At 59.9% G+C, this 15,388-nt stretch overlaps 2 protein-coding genes across 2 annotated transcripts; both read left to right on the top strand.

The window, feature by feature from the left end:
* The first annotated feature begins 30 nt into the window (after window positions 1–30).
* COX4I1 (cytochrome c oxidase subunit 4I1) lies at window positions 31–3,406 on the top strand. Its single transcript, XM_082769984.1, has 5 exons — window positions 31–85; window positions 723–802; window positions 1,231–1,398; window positions 2,340–2,471; window positions 3,140–3,406. The coding sequence occupies exons 2-5, from the start codon at window positions 724–726 to the stop codon at window positions 3,274–3,276; spliced, it is 516 nt and encodes a 171-aa protein (XP_082626110.1). The 5' UTR covers window positions 31–85; window position 723; the 3' UTR covers window positions 3,277–3,406.
* A 1,792-nt stretch (window positions 3,407–5,198) lies between these two features.
* LOC309882803 (dual specificity protein phosphatase 22-A-like) lies at window positions 5,199–14,882 on the top strand (the record flags this gene model as incomplete). The annotated part of the gene is made up of 7 exons (XM_082770212.1): window positions 5,199–5,219; window positions 6,053–6,086; window positions 6,481–6,563; window positions 8,895–8,944; window positions 11,131–11,205; window positions 11,680–11,851; window positions 14,709–14,882. The coding sequence occupies 7 exons, from the start codon at window positions 5,199–5,201 to the stop codon at window positions 14,880–14,882; spliced, it is 609 nt and encodes a 202-aa protein (XP_082626338.1).
* Between the last annotated feature and the right edge of the window lie 506 nt (window positions 14,883–15,388).

Raw genomic sequence — 15,388 nt, 5'->3', positions numbered from 1 at the left:
GGTCCTGCGGCCGGCCCGGCGTGCATTGCGCTTCCGGCCCGGCGGCTCCTTCCGGTGGCGGCCCGGCGTAGAGGACGGTCGGCAGGTCGGAGGGGCGGCCGGGCTGGGGGGGGCCGCGGGCACCGGGAGGGGGCCTGGAAGGGACCGGGGGGGACCGAAAGGGACTGGGGGGACACGGGGAGGTCGTAGGGAGCCGCTCGGAGCCGCCCCGGGTGGGGCTGCCCCGGTGACCGCTTGTGGGGGGGGGGGGGGGGCGTTGGGGGGGGCCTGCGGCTGAGGGGAGTGCTGGGGGGTGACGTCATGTTGGCGTGACGTCACGCTGGGGTGAGGGGGGTCAGGGGTTAAATAGGGGGTGCTGGGGTGGGCTGGGAGGGGGTCAGAGCTCGAATATGGGGTCCTGGGGTGGACCTGGAAGGGGTCTGAGCTTGAATACAGGGCCTTAGGTTATGTTTGGAAGGGGTCAGAGCTCAAACATGGGGTCCTGGAATGGGCGTGGAAGAGATCAGGGCTCAAATACAGGGCATCAATGGAAAACAGGGTGGGAAGGGGCTCGTCCGAGCATCTCCCTGCTAACCAGGAGCATCTGCAGCCTAAAAATGGGCTGCCCCTGAACTGACGCTTCTATAGGCAAATAGAAATGGGTTTTATGGTTTTATTTCCAATTTCTGTGTTTGCTGACCTCTATTGTCAGTGATTGACCTGCTGTTGTTTTGCCCTGGCAGGATGTTGGCTTCAAGGGCGTTCAGCCTCATCGGGAGAAGGGCCCTTTCCACCTCCATCTGCCTGAGGGCCCATGGGCACGGTAGGTGGCACTGCTCCGTTTTCAGCAAGGACAACAACAGGCAGAATGTAAAACGCAGCCGTTGGGGACCTCACAGCCGAGGAGAGCTCTGTGCCAGCTACGAGCTGGCTCCCAGCAGCATGTGGAGCTGCACAGGGTGCTGTGAGAAGCTATCATCATGCAGGGATCAATATATTTTTTTGGCCTGCTCGCTCTGTGGCATTTCCTGATGGAGGATGGCACCCGCAGCTGGGATGGGGGTGGGGAAGGATGCAGGATGGGCAGGGCTGGCTCCTCGCCCTGATGGAGCAGTGCCCGTGGGGGAGCTTTGTCTTTTCCTTTCTGGGTTGCTTAACTGGCATCGTGTTTTTTTGGGGGTATTTTAACTAGTAAGAGGTGTTTGTGCAGCAGGCAGGAGCTTGATTCTGTGTCTCTGTTCCCGATGGCAGCTGGTGTTGTCAAAGCCGAGGATTTCAGCCTCCCAGCGTACGTCGATCGCCGCGATGTTCCCCTGCCTGAGGCTGCCTTTGTCAAGCAGCTCTCTGCTCAGCAGAAGGCGCTGAAGGAGAAGGAAAAGGCGTCCTGGACCGCTCTGTCTGTCGATGAGAAAGTCGAACGTGAGTCCTGAAATCACCTCGCAGCCAGCAGTGCTGGGGCTGAACCTGCTGCGCCTTCCTGCTGGCTCCCTCTCAGACAGCCCCAGCACGGCTCGAGGCCACTCTGCTCAGCGCCTTTGTGGTCAGGCTGCAGCCACGGCAGAGCTGTGTTAATTTTGTGCTAATTAACCTGGTGTGGATGCGGGTGGAGATGAGTGGTAGGTGCAGCAGGTGTTCTAATTACACCTCTTGGTATCTGGAAGGTGCCTCGGGGCACGTGGTGCCTTTCACATGAGGAACTTAGCGGTAATTCAAGCTCAGCAGCCTCTTCCCTTTCCTCCAAAAATACCCAGCTGGTCCTTTATTGCAATCTGTTACCAACAGGCCAAAAAAAAAATCCCTCTTCTTGGTAACAAGATGTAATCCTATTAGTCAAGCTGAATAAAAGGAACCCCGTGTGCTCTAATGCAGGACCTGTGAGCAGCGCAGTGCCCACCTGCGGCAGACAGGAGGTGTAAAACCCTCAGGCGTTCATAAACACTTTGTAAATCTGATGCTGCTCTGAACTCCAAAGCCTTTTAAACACACAATTCCTGCTCAAACTGTTAGAGTTAGGGAGCTGTGTGGTAAATGGTCGTACTGGGAATTGCAGGCAGGGAAGGAAATTTGTTTCTTCTTCCTCTTTGCCTCTTATGCAACCTTTGTACAACTGCACGGTCGTTTATAAAGCGAGACCAACACTGTCTTTGCTCACGAGAAGTACAGAAATGATGTGAAATACAGCTCCTTTATTTTGGCACTTGACTTTGCATGGAAGAGGCCAGCTAATTCCAAAGCTATTCCAACATCCCTTCCGTTCCAGACCGCTTTAGGCCTTGGTCACCTCCCTCTAGCAGGTGTGGTGTTGCCTGCAAGATGCAGGAAAAGTAAAAAATAAACGATTTGCTTTGTTTTTTCCTCAGTGTACCGCATCAAATTCAACGAGAGCTACGCAGAAATGAACAAAGGAACAAACGAATGGAAGACCGTCCTCGGGGGAGTGCTGTTCTTTCTTGGCCTAACTGGTGTCATCCTCATCTGGCAGAAAATTTACAGTAAGTGGGCGCTGAGGGGTGTTCCCTGTCACGATTTGCGAGCTCAGTTGGCATCTGAGGAAGGAAACTTGCCATAAATGGGTTCAGGGTTTCAAAACGGTGTGTGCAACGGGAGCTTCTGTTTGGTAGCCTCGGAAAACTCAGCTCTGGGGTTGTGACCGGATGGATACAGGTGGGTACAGAGCAAAAATGTTCAGCAAATCGACTCGTGGAGAGTTAAATCTCATGGAGGGAGCTTTGGGGGAAAGGGAGGGGAAAGAGTAGCGATAAATTAACAATCCCAGACCTTCCCTCTCTGTGAAACCCGCTGTTGCACGAGCTTATTGCCTTTCTGGCTATAAACATTTGGGTTTCTGCCACGTTTGGCTTCCCTCCCAGCCAAAGGTCCCGCCGCAAGGGAGCCCCCCAGCGGCTTGGGGCAGCGCACGAGGTCAGGGGGGGCCCAGCCAAATTTAGGAGGAGGCTCTTGGTACAAACAGAGAACCGAGGTGGGAATCTGCTGAGCTGAAAGCTTCAAAAATTGAACTTGGGGAGCTTTGCTTTGATGGGTGATGGCGTGCACGTGGTCAGAATTGATTGCTTTTTGGGGGGAAAAAGCATTTTGTTAGCAAAACGTGTCCCCCCATCGCCCACTGGCTCAGCTTGTCTCTGTTCCTCCCCCGTGGCAGTGTACGGCCCTATTCCGCACACCTTCTCCGACGAGTGGGTGTCCATGCAGACGAAGAGAATGTTGGACATGCGAATTAACCCCGTGGAGGGCATTTCCTCCCAGTGGGATTTCGAGAAGAACGAGTGGAAGAAGTGAGGCGACTTCAGTGGAACCTGCTCTGCTTGAACATGAAATGATTCCATCACCTGCGTGTGACCTCGTTGCTCATGTACTGGAACAACCTCTCCACCTAAATAGATGATAATAAACCTCTGGTTAACTTGAAGGTTTCCTTTTTATTGACCTGCGGGTGCCTTTGGGACGGGAATTTGTAGAGCAGCGTGAGGGGGAAGGGTTTTTCCAGGCAGTCCTGTCGTGGCTGATGTGTAGGGAGTATTAATTGGTAAAAGGGAATGAAACACTCGTGTTACTTGGGGGAGATGAGTAAGGTGACAGTCAGTTTGCTTCAAACACAACACTTTTCATTGAAAACACTTCAGATTGTCAGAATTCAAGCAGCAAAAATCTCACCCAGCTCTGCAGGGGGCTGGTGTTGAGTGTTCAGCCCAGACGCAGCTTTTCTGGGGCAGGAATAGGTTCCTGGGAGGAGCGCTGCCCTTTCCCTCACCTCTTTAAGGGCATGATTCTGGGATCCAGCCAGGAGTCGCGCTGCAGAGGCCCGAGCTATGTGTAAGGCAAGCGGATCCCAGCTCCGTGTCCCATAACAGCCCCAAAAATAGCTCGGCAGAGCTCCGCGAGGCAGCGGGGTGGATCAGAGCAGGGCACGTGGTGGGGATATTCCACTTCTCCCTGCGAAGGGAGCCCGGTTCTGTGTTTTTTTTTTTTTTCTCCACCACTTTTCCAGCTGCGGCTGAGGGCAGGGACACAAATGCCACCCTTTGTGGGAGCAGCCCAGGCCTTTTACTGAACGCAGAGCGAGCCCTGCTCTAGAGCTCAGACACAGCTTGGTGTTTTCAGGGCCTGAGCCACGAAGCCTGGTGCTTCTGCTCTGCCTGGGGCTGCCAAATTTCACAGAATCACAGAATCTCTCCCCCTGGGGCTCCCCACAACGCGTGGCCTGGCTTCCTGCAGGCAGGCTCCTGCCTTTGGCTTTAAAGCCACCTCCAGAGATCAAAGCCATTAAAAGGAGCTCTGGCTTCCATCTCCTCGGGTCCTGGTCACCGGGCTGAATGGGTTTCCACCCCTTTAGCTGCTGTGGGGGCAGTTTGAGGATCTCCAACACCTCTGCTGGCCCGAGGGGCTGGCTCTGGAGGAGGGGGGATTCAGCAGGGGCAACGGTGACCACAGGGGTTTTGCTCTGTGAGCACTTTGCTCCTTTCCTTTCCTTTCCTTTCCTTTCCTTTCCTTTCCTTTCCTTTCCTTTCCTTTCCTTTCCTTTCCTTTCCTTTCCTTTCCTTTCCTTTCCTTTCCTTTCCTTTCCTTTCCTTTCCTTTTTCCCTTCTTTATATAGCCTCTGGCAGGCCAACAGCATCGATCTGGGAGGCTGGGCTGCTGGATAAATCGTTGAGGAGTGATGTTTGGAAGCGTGTGCTGGGGTTACGAGCTCTACAGCTCTCCCCACCTCCCTTGCTGCAAGGAGGGGGAGATGGGCTCGTCCCTGCTGCTGCTCCAGCAGCCTGCCACGCTCTGTTTTTTTTGAGGTAAGTGCCTCATTCTGCAATTTTTATTCCCATTCCTGCGACTGGGAGGAATTAGCCTGACTGGGAGAGTCACTCACCGCTTGCACCAGCTCGCAGCATCCCAGGCGTCCTCTTCTTCCCTCTCCCCAAAACACCGAGCCTCTGCAAAAGCCCTGGCGAGCCGGGGAGTACGGAAGGGAAACCTGAGCCTCGCCACGGCCCCGGGTCCTTATTTTGTCCTCCCCTGCCCTACAGCAGCCGCTGGCCCCGATCCCTTCGCCCAGCAGCGCGGTGGCGAGGAGCTGGAGCAGCTCTCAGTGGGCTGAGCTCGGTGGGGCTCCCCGTGCTCCCCTCACCTGGGATTTTGGGGTGTTTATTTGCAGATAGCCCTGGATACCGAGAGGCCGCCCGAGTCCTGAACCCGGGGAGAGAAAAACCATGGGGAGCGGGATGAGCAAGGTACTGGGGGGACTGGGAGGTACTGGGCCCTTCTGCTTTATCGGGGGATGCCACCGTGGTGCCCTAAACACATCCATTCCCACCTTCCCTTTCTCACCCCCCTTAAAGCTTCAAGCACTTAAAGGGAATTCTCCCCACCCTCTTTAAAGCACCGACCCTGTTTTATATCCCAGCGGCGAGCTCGGTGCCTCGGGGTGCCTAAAAAGCAGCAGCTGGCTTTGATGCTCGTCCTGCGGGTGGGAACTCCACGGCATTAAAATCCTTGGGGCTGCCGGGGGTCCCAGGGGGTGTGCAGGGGGAACGTTCCTCCCCTGGTCACCTCCTGGACGTATCCGTGCCCGGCTGCAGGGTGCTGTGAATGGGCAAAGGGGGGTTTCAGCTGGTGCTTGGTGCTCAGGGCCGGTGGGGAGGATCAATTTCTGTTTGTGCCCTTAAATAGCTGCTCGCGGTGTGCCTCGCCTGGTATAAAATTAAACTCTGGGACAGCAGCGCTGCAGCACGCGGGATAAATGTAATTTGTAAACCGTGGCAGAGAGCTGGAGACAAAATCAGCGTACCCGAAGGCACTTACTGCAACATCTCAGCCAGAAAATAACCACAAATAGCCCGTGCTTTTGCCCCGTCTGTCCCCAGCTGGCGGAGGCAACCTTTGGAACCATTTGCAGGAAGAGGTTGCCATAGAAAAGCGAACCACAGCCCGCTCCTGGGGTGATGGGGTCCCTGCTGGAGCTGGTTTGGGACGAGCATTTGGGGTTTAGGGCCTCGGGAAGTAAAAATACGGTGTGGCACGTGGAGGGCCAGCTCTGTTTCTTGTCCCCTCTGTCTCCTTGCAGGTGGTGACGGGTCTCTACCTGGGGAACATCCGCGGTGAGTGCGCAGCCCCCTGAGCGCCAGCTGCCCCCGGGGCACGGGAAGGGGACACTTGTGGGGTCCCCACAGCCAAACGATGAGGACCCCACTGGCTGGAAGCCTCCCCTGCGTTTCAAATGGCTTGGCTTGGGTTGGAAAAGACATTAAAGATCATTCAGTTCCAATCCCCAGAGAGGGTTTTGCCAGGACAATATTTACAGCGGGGCTGACACCTGGCTTGGGTTCCACCCTGCTCCAGGGTTAGGGCCATCCTGGGAGCTCTGTGCCACCCATTTTGGGTATTTTTCACCCAAGCCTGGCCTCCATGCATCACCCAGGGATGGGGACGATGGCTGTGGGCTGTGGTGAGGGCTCGGGAGGGCCACCTCTCACACCCTGCTCCTGCTTCCAGACTCGGAGGACGCGGCCAGCCTGCGGAGGCACGGCGTGACACACGTCCTCTCCGTGCACACCGGAGCCAAGCCGGTGCTGGAGGTGAGTCTGGGGGCTCGGGGGGGCTGCGTGGCGAGGCCGGGACGCGGTGCCAGCTGGTGCCAAGGGGACGCGTGCCCACCTCCTGCTGCACGGCGAGGGGATGGAGACGCTGCCTTGGCACCGAGCGGTGCCAAATTGCGCCCAGCGCTGGGAGCGGGGGGGCTGAGGACCACGGCTGCTTCCTGGCAGGATTTTTTGGGAAAAAAATCCAGCTGGAGGCAGGGGGTGCCCGGCCCCGTGGTGCTGCCGTGGGCAGGGGCCACGAGAGGGCAGCGGTGCCCCGCGCACGGCAGCGCCGGGGCCGCATCCAGCCCCGGCAGCGCAGGATGGGGATTTTGGGGAGCCCCCGGGGCTTGTTGTGCTCCCCCTGCCCCGGGGCAGCCTGTGCAGCCCGTGGGGACCGCCCTCGATCCTGGGCTCCCACCCCAAGCACTCTTTTTTTGGTGCTGCTGTGGTTCTGGGGTCGGGTTTGGGGCTGAGAAATGAGGATCCCTAAAAGCACAGCGGTGGCAGTCCTGTCCCCGAGGTCCTGGTGGCACCCCTGGGTGCCTCCACCCACTGTGGTCCTGCAGGCAGGGCAGGTGAAAGGGTCTGAGAGGGGAAACTGAGGCAGAGGGGGATGTGGGGTGGGTGCGGGGTGCTCGGCCGGGGCTGTGCGTGTGGGTGAGCTGGTGCACACACGAGGATGAGAGACCTTGGGGGCTTCGTTGCTCTTCTTGGTGTGGATCTGCGCGGTGTGCAGCTGGAGCTGAGCTCCGTCCTGGCCCCGAAATCCTACAGCAGGCAACGGGGATGGCTGGGATCCCACTTTCCTGGGCCCCCACTCTGTTGGGACCACCGAGGACCAGTGCTGCCCGTCTCTGCCAGGCAGCCCCAGCTCGAAACAACCCCTCGAGGCGTTGGGTAACGGGGAGAGGAGAAGGAAGATGCACCAAATGGGGGGCAGGGGAACGGCCGGCTCAGGGTCGGGCGGTGCAGCTGGAGCTGCTGGGGCTCCGGGCACGGCCAGGCGGGCAGCAAACCGCACGGGCAGCGGGGCTGGAGGAAAGGGGAACAGGAAAAGCATGGTGGGTTGAGCAATGTGTCAATCACGGCCCCCAGCCAGGGACCGCAAACCCCAGCGCTGTTCCCAGGCATGCAGCACGGCTCCCCTCCCCGCACCGGGATGGATGGGGGGCACCTGGGGGGCCGTGGGGAAAGGGGAAAGCTGCTGGGAGCCCGGGTGGGCTCTGCGTGTGTGGCTTGGCACGGTGGCTTTCCCCAGCACGGTGGCTTTCCTGGTGCAGTGGCTTTTCTCGCCTCCCCAGGTGCTGGGAAGCCGCAGCCCGTGGTGGCTCATCCCGTGAAATCTGCTGCCAGCTGCACCACGGCTCCTTTTCTCCTTCCCCTGTGTGCCGGAGAGCCGTGGTTTGCCCAGGGGATGAGGAACCCAGCTGGCATGCCACGGGGAAGGGCCGGGCACACGGGTGGCCCCTCGGCTTCATCCCACGGGGTGAGCGCAGGGAGGGTGTTGGGATGGAGGGGGGATGCTCGGAAAAGCCCCCGCACGCTTCTCCTCACAACGTGGGTCTTTCCAGCCTGGGAATGTCCCCACCATGGCCGTGCCTGTCCCGTTCTACCTTTCTCTCCTTCCCTTTGCTAATTCCCTTGGGTAATCAGCTTTTTTCCAGCCTTCTCCTTTGGCCTGGGCTGGGGGGAAGCGAGGGCGGCCTCAGGTCGCGGCGACATGAGGATGGGGATGGGGCAACCCCTAGCGTGCTGGTGCTCGGCTGTGCCAGCCCCATCTGGCAGGGTTCCCACCCGTTTTGCTAAGAAAAATAAAAAAAATAAAAAAAAAGCAAAACTCAGATGAAAAGGGCTAATTTTAGCTCAGAACAGGATCAAGGAAGCGACGTTTTCAAGCAAGCTGACCTCCAGCGACGTGCGGCGGGGTGATTTATGGTGTATTAAAAGGGACCAGGAGGAAATAACTCATTGATGAGGGTGACCTCATGAGTGCGTGCTCGCACACGTTGTCCTGTTGTCCTTAGCAGCCACCGGAGAGGGGACAGGGACAGGGCTGGGACCTGGGGAGGCTCCAGGGCATCGCTGCAGCACCCTTGGGTGCCTCTGAAACGTGGCTGGGTCCGGCCTGGTTCCTACCTGAAATTACGGGGAAGAGCTGGGGAAATCCTGCCTCTGAAAAATCCTGCCTCTTGAAAATCCCATTTTAAGCGGTTTTACCCCTAGAGTCACCTACTCCAAGCCTCACGTAAAAAAAAGAAAAGAGAAAATGGAGGAGGTTGCGGCTCTCCACGGGGTTTCATTGCCCTCACTGCCTTTTCATTGCAGGACATGACCTACCTCTGCATCTCGGCCTCGGATTCATCCAGCCAGAACCTGTAAGTCCCCGGCACCCCCCTTTGCCTCCCAGGGTGGCGTTTTGGGAGCTGTTGGTCAATAAAAGCCCAAATTCTGCACTGTGTGTGCTCGGGTCGGTCACACTGCCAGCATTTTGCTGGTGCTGAGCCTGGTGAATACCACGGCTCGTTCTCAGGCACTGAGTGGTGTGTGTAGGGGCTGAATCTGAGTCTCAGAGTGTTCACAGTACAGTTAATTTTCCATCAAAAATCAGAATTATTTTGTTAGGTGGGGCTTGAAATTGGAGCATGCTTCGCTGGCGTGGAAAGGCAACGATTCGTATCAATTACACAGTGACTTGTGTCGCTCTCCCAGGTATTTTCCTTGGGAGAGAAATGAAATTTTGATTAAAATGAGTATTTCCCCCATCCAACACGTAACTCCTTTAAGGATGATCTCAAGAAGCGGAGACGCTGGGGCCGTGCTGGCTGCAGGCACTGCGTGCTGCCCGCTTGGGGCAACGGGCACCCGAGAACCACCCGCTGCAACCAGAAAACGGGCGATTTGGGGGATTTTTTCTTACCAACCCACCCCTAAAAGGCCAAAAGGTCCCCGTGCCGTGGCCCCGTTCGTGGAGGTGCTGCTTTCCCAGCGCCGCGTGCAGGATTCTGCTTGCTCACGCTGCCGCTGAGCAGAAAGAGAAGCTTTACAAGAAAGCCCTGCCTCAGCAAGAACACGGGGGCTGGGGTTATTTTATTTTATTTTTTTTATTTTTTTCCCCTCTCCTCGCTTCACATTTGCGGCGTGTCTCCTGAAAGGGGACGAGGCCGGGGGCCGGAAGGAAGGCTTATTCAGGGAACTATTTTCTGCTCCTCGCTTTGCGCCGGGGGTTTCACAACCCCGGGGAGCCTGGCGGCCCGCGGGGCAGCTGCTCGTGACTCGGGGCTCGGCCTTCCCAGTCCCGTGGGCTGTGGGACCAGTGGGAGCTCTCAGCTGGGGGACCAGTTTGGGAAGAGCCGCCCCCCCCCCCCGGAGAGGGTGGTGAGGGTGGGAGGGGGTGGCTGAGTGCGGGGAGGGTGTGCCCAGCACCAGGCGGGTCCCGGCCAAGGGATGAAGAGGAGGACTGGGATTTGGGGCTGTGTGGGTTGAGCAGGCGGTGCTGGCACGCCCTGGCTGCTCTGTGAGGATGAATAGGATGAGGAGAACCCCCCTGGGACACACTTTGGGGCAATAAAAGCCCCCCAGGAGGTGCTTCACTGCCTGCGGGGGTGCAGGGGGAGGCGCATCCATAGCCCACAGCGAGCGGTGGATTTGACACCTCCCCCCAGGGCCGAGAAATTAAACATTTTTCTTATAACCACAGCTTCAGAGAATCCCCCGGGTCTCCTCCTGCTGGGTCTCGGGCAGCAGAAACCCCTGCTATTTTTGGGTATGTCCTGGGTTGGCTTCTTAGAAGGCACCCGAGCCCTGCGCTTCCAGGGAAGGGCCGCGAGCATCCCCGGCGGGCAGGCAGAAGGCAGGGGGGGAGTTTTTGGGGGGGTTCTGCCTCGCTCCGAGGGGGTCTCAGGAGGATGCCACGGGGGCGAGAGGCGAGCCTCTGAGCTTCTGAGAAAGCAGGAAGGCTGCGTGGGCGCTGCCCCGGCCCCGTCACGCGGAGGCAGCAGAGGAAGTCCAGGACCCAGCACCCACGGCGGGGCTGACCGGGACCCCGGGGCTTGGTGCGAGCAGGATTTGTTGCAGATTTGTGTCAGGAGCCCAACCAGCAGCTCCGTGGGCTCTGTCCGAGGTGCTCTCTGTCCTCAGAGACAGAGAATTGCACCCACCTTTAAATCTGTGTATAAAGAGTGATTTTAACCCATTTTCCATCTCTGGGTCTTTCAGGAACGCAGGTTTCAGGAACGCGCCTCTCCCCTGCAGGGTGGTTTTAGCGCTGGGGTGTGCATCCCGTGGGTGCCAAGGGGGGGACTTAGCCCTGAAGGCAGAGCCACCAGGTCCTCCCCGGGCTGGCTGAGCTGCTGGCATCACCCTGCTCCATCCCAGTGCCTCGGGAAGCAGGAAATCCCCCCAAAAAAGCCTCTCAGGCCTTTTCCTTCCTGGCTGCTGAAGTTCAGTCCCTTCCTCTGGTGGGGGAACCCTGCTGTGGCTCCCACCCTGCGCCGGCCCCAGGGAAATCCTGGGGAGGACTGTGGCTGCTGCCGGCCTCACTCTGCTGCCTCTCTCCCCGCAGGATGCAGCATTTCAAGGAGTGCATCAAGTTCATCCACGAGTGCCGGCTCCACGGGGGAGGCTGCCTCGTCCACTGGTGAGAGCCTCCAAACGGCCTCGAGGCCCCGCTTTTGGGGGAAAAGGGTCTCTGCCGGGGGAGGTGCAGGAGGGAGGGAGGGTCCCCGGTGCTCGTGGGGGCTGCGCAAGGGTTGTGGGGCCGGGAGGTTTTGGTGGGATCCCAAAAAGCATCCTGGGTGTGGAGCATCACTCGTGGTGGGGAGGGAAAGGAGATGAGGAACGGTGTTAGGGCAATGCTGGGGACGGTCCGTGCCCCAAAATCTCCATCCAGAGAGATGGGCAGGGCAGGGGACACGGGGATGTGGCCTGCCTGGGGCCACCAGATGCCCCGGGCACCTCCAGTGCCACCATGCCCGTGCGCCTCCATCCCCTACCCACAGCCGGGCAAGCATCCCCGGCCCTGCGAGGAGCCACCCCATGGGCACCCCTCATCGTGGGGCTCCCGTGGTGGTGGGGACACCTCCTCCTGACACCTCTCCACCGCCCCTGGCAGCCTGGCCGGGGTCTCGCGCAGCACCACGGTGCTGGTGGCTTACCTGATGACGGTGACCGAGCTGGGCTGGGAGCGCTGCCTGGCCGCCACCAGGGCCGCCCGCTCCTACGCCAGCCCCAACCCTGGCTTCCAGCAGCAGCTGCGGGACTACGAGAGCACCCTGCTGGATGAGGTGGGGTCCCCCTCGCTCCAGCCTCGTGCCAAAGGCCGGGCTCGGCAGCTGGAGCTCCCCTCGTGTGCTTTGCAAATAACCGCGGCTGCTTTGCCTGCGTGCTATTTATTACCTGCGGGGTTTGTTTTTGCATGCATGCAAAATGAAAAAGCGCCCAGGCATTATGTGAGCGTGCTGGAAGAAGCTGCTGAAAGCCCCGGTGCTCTTGTTTTATTCAGGGTTTTGCTAGGGCACGGTGGAGGTGGAGCTGAGCTGGCACCTGGGGCGCACGGGGCAGGGGGCAGGAGATGGGGGGAGGCTCCTGCAAACCTTGGGGTGCCTTGGGCGTCCTGGGATGGGGCTGGGCATCCTCTGACAGCCTGCCCCCTGCTTTCCGAAGCAGCTGAGAGATGGAGACGTCAAAGGGGTGGTTAAAAAGTTCTCTCTCCTACCCCAAACGAAGCACGTCATCGGGATTTAGCGGAGCAGCACCCTACAGGGTGGCAAAACCCCGATGTCCCCGTCTGCTGCAGCCCAGGGCCACCACACGAGGACGAGGAGTGTCTGGAGGGGATTTCTCTCCCCTCCTCCCAGGCCGGACAGCATGTGACAGTGGCCCAAGTGTCGGCCCCTTCCTGGCGCTATCACATGAGGGACGTGGCCCTGCGGGGCTGTCACCGCCTTGCAAAAAAACGCCCCGTGGAGGGGGGACAGTGGTCCAGGGCATTGCAAAACCCCCGGTGCTGGAGATTCCCTGCAGGGCTTCCCCCGGCCGGGCCAACGCTCCCCAACCCTGCCCTGGCCATGTCCCAGTGCCCGCTGTGACACGGGGCTCGCCGTGCCCCCGGGGGCTCCTCCTGGCCACTTATTCCTCCTGCCCACCAACATTTGGGTGGCCTCAGCAAACACCCCTTGCCCTTCCCCTCCCCTTAGAGGTCACGTTTTCTTTGGGCTTGTTTTTTTTTTGACTTGAAGTTTTGCTGCGGGCTTTGCAAACGCTTCCTGGGAAGCACCGGCAGCCGCGTCAGGCTGCGCGTTGGTGAGACGCAGGGTTTAAAAAATGGCATTTGCCTTGCAAGGGCTCCTTTTTTATTTATTTATTTATTTATTTATTTATTTTGAAAAAGGCTGTGTTCCCTGTGATGGCTTCATCTGGGGTGGCCGAGGCTGGGCACTCTCGTACTGCCCAGCCCCAGCTGGGTTTCAGCAAGGGGAAGCGCCAGGATTTTAGCGGTGTGGATAGGAGAGAGGGCACAGAGCTGTCCCCCTGCCCCAGGGTGTCCCCAGGTGCTCGTGGGCCACCACGGGGCTGCCTCCCAGCTGGGCTGGGTGCTCCTGGCCCCGAGCAGGGTGGGTTTGGGGTTTGTGGTCGGTGCTGGATGGGTGCTGAAAGCCAGCACCTGGTGGATGCGTGCCCCTCACCGCTGTGCCACAGGCACCAAGGCACCACGCTATCCCCGTGGGCACCCAGCGGCTGTCCCGGTGGTTGTAGGGCGAGCAGGCAGCTCCAGGCACTGGCCAGGAGGAGGAGGAATCCAGTCCGGCCTCTGGGATATCCGCCCTGGGAAGCACTGAGGTTCCCAGCCACTGTTTTTTAGCAAGGAAATCGTCTCTGGCCCCCACCCCGAGCAGCACCGGGGCTTCCTGCCCCCGGCACGCAGCTGCCGGTGAGTCCCGCCGGCGGGGTGAGTGGATTTGGGAACTCCAGGCATTCCCACTGGAAATCCCCCTGCCCGAGCTGATTTTCCCCAGCTGTAGGAGTGGCGAAGCCACCGGGGTTGCTCTCAGGCTTTCTCCTGTCTTTCCCCTGATCCCAGGAAGCCGGAGCTGTTTGGGGGGCACCTCGTCTGGAGGCACCGAGGCCGGGGCACGTGGGAGCTGCCAGCCCCAAAAAACAAGGATGTTTTAACAGCCCCCTGAAGCTGACGCCTGTCCCAGTGCTCCCAGCTATTGAATGCCGGCCCTGCTGGCGGCACCCATGGGTGCTGCCGGGGGCCGGACGCTCCACCCTTTTCCCCCTGCAGCTTTCCCATCCCTGGCCGCTCGCTCCTTGCGCTTTGCAGAGCGTTTCGCACCGCTGGGCACAAACCAGCCCTCTCTGGCCGCTCCTCCCTGTGCGCCCTGCTGGCTGGGTGCCTGCTGGCCGGGTCCCCGCTCCTTTGCCATGCCCTGAAGCCGTTCCCAGGCACGGGGCGGCAGGCACAGCGGCTCCAGCTGAGCTGCCCTCCCCTGCCCACGCTTCTGGGCAGGGATCCCGCAGCTCCGTGCCGCGGCGGTGTCGGGAAGCCTCTCCACGGGGCCATCTCCTGCTCCGAAGCCGCCTCCGGATCTCCGCCGGGTGCCAGCTGGCCCCAAGCCACCCGGACGCCAGCGCAGCCTCTGCGGGGACGGGAGAAGGGCTGAGATGAGCAAAGCGCTCTGCAAACAGCCCGGCTCAGCCTGCAAGAGCCGACCTGCCCGCGGCGTTTGGGGCCGCGAGGCCGGCCTGTCCCAGCAGGGAGAAAGCGTGGGGACGCTTTGCTTCTGGTAACTCAGCCCCACGAGGAGCTGAGCAGCTTCCTGGCAAGGGAAAGTGAATGAAGCTGCTGGAGGCTGCACCACGGGGGAAAAAAACGGGGCTGCTGCCAGCTCTGTGGGTCTGGGGTGCTCCGAGGGGCTGGCTGGTGTTCCTGTAGGGTTGGCTGTAGGGGTCGCATGTCTCGTGTGATGCGTGGACGCTGCATGGTGTGGCTGCTCCTGCCAAACAGGGACTGGGTCTGTGGCCACCCCGTGTCCTGGTTGGGATGCTCTGCCTTGATTTAGGGCTTTGCACCACACCGGGGGGGGTCCGGCACAGCCCCCGGTGACCTTGACCCCTCACCTGGCTCTGTCCCAGCAGTACCGCACCTGGATCCGCCGGGACTACGGCACAAACCCCTTCAAGGACCAGGAGGAGCTGCAGCGCCTGCTGGCCCTACAGGAGCAGGGGGAGCCCAGGGAGAGCTCCTGGGCTGCCCCCCTGACACCCACCCCTCCGCTGCCCCCCAGCCGAAGCCGACGGATGAGCAGCTGAGCTCAAACGTCGGCCCTGGGGCTGGCAAAATTCGGGATCCACCTTGCCAGACACTCCTTTTGGGGCTCGCAGCGCCATGGTGAGCCCAGCTGGAGGGCTGGAGCCGGGGGGGAGCAGGACTTGCAGCCCCCCCTTTGGCTGCTGGCTCCATCCTGAGGGATTGGTGGCATCGCCCCGAGCTGAACCCATGGGGATAGGGAGAACTGCATCAGGCTCCGTGCTGGAAAAGCATTCACATTTCCAAAACGTGGGCTCCCCGCCTGCTTTTGCCAGGGGAGCAGCCCCACGGGGGGGCCGTGTGGGGCTGGAGCTGCTCTGCCTGGCCTCGTGTCCACTGGTCCCAATGCACAGGAGGAATAAATCATTCCCAAACCAAACTGTTCCCGTTCACCCTGCATTAATCCCTTTCCAGGGTCCTTTTCGCCCCAAGAGGACCCGGTCCTTTATTTGCTGTGGATTTCCAGCCGTCCCCCCTCCGTCCATCAACACAGACGCTCTGTGTCCCA

Source organism: Aythya marila (assembly GCF_965140915.1).
Source record: "Aythya marila genome assembly, chromosome: 12".
Lineage (NCBI taxonomy): Eukaryota > Metazoa > Chordata > Aves > Anseriformes > Anatidae > Aythya > Aythya marila.
Note: the sequence above shows the minus strand (reverse complement) of the source record. Positions and strands in the feature narration are given on the sequence as shown.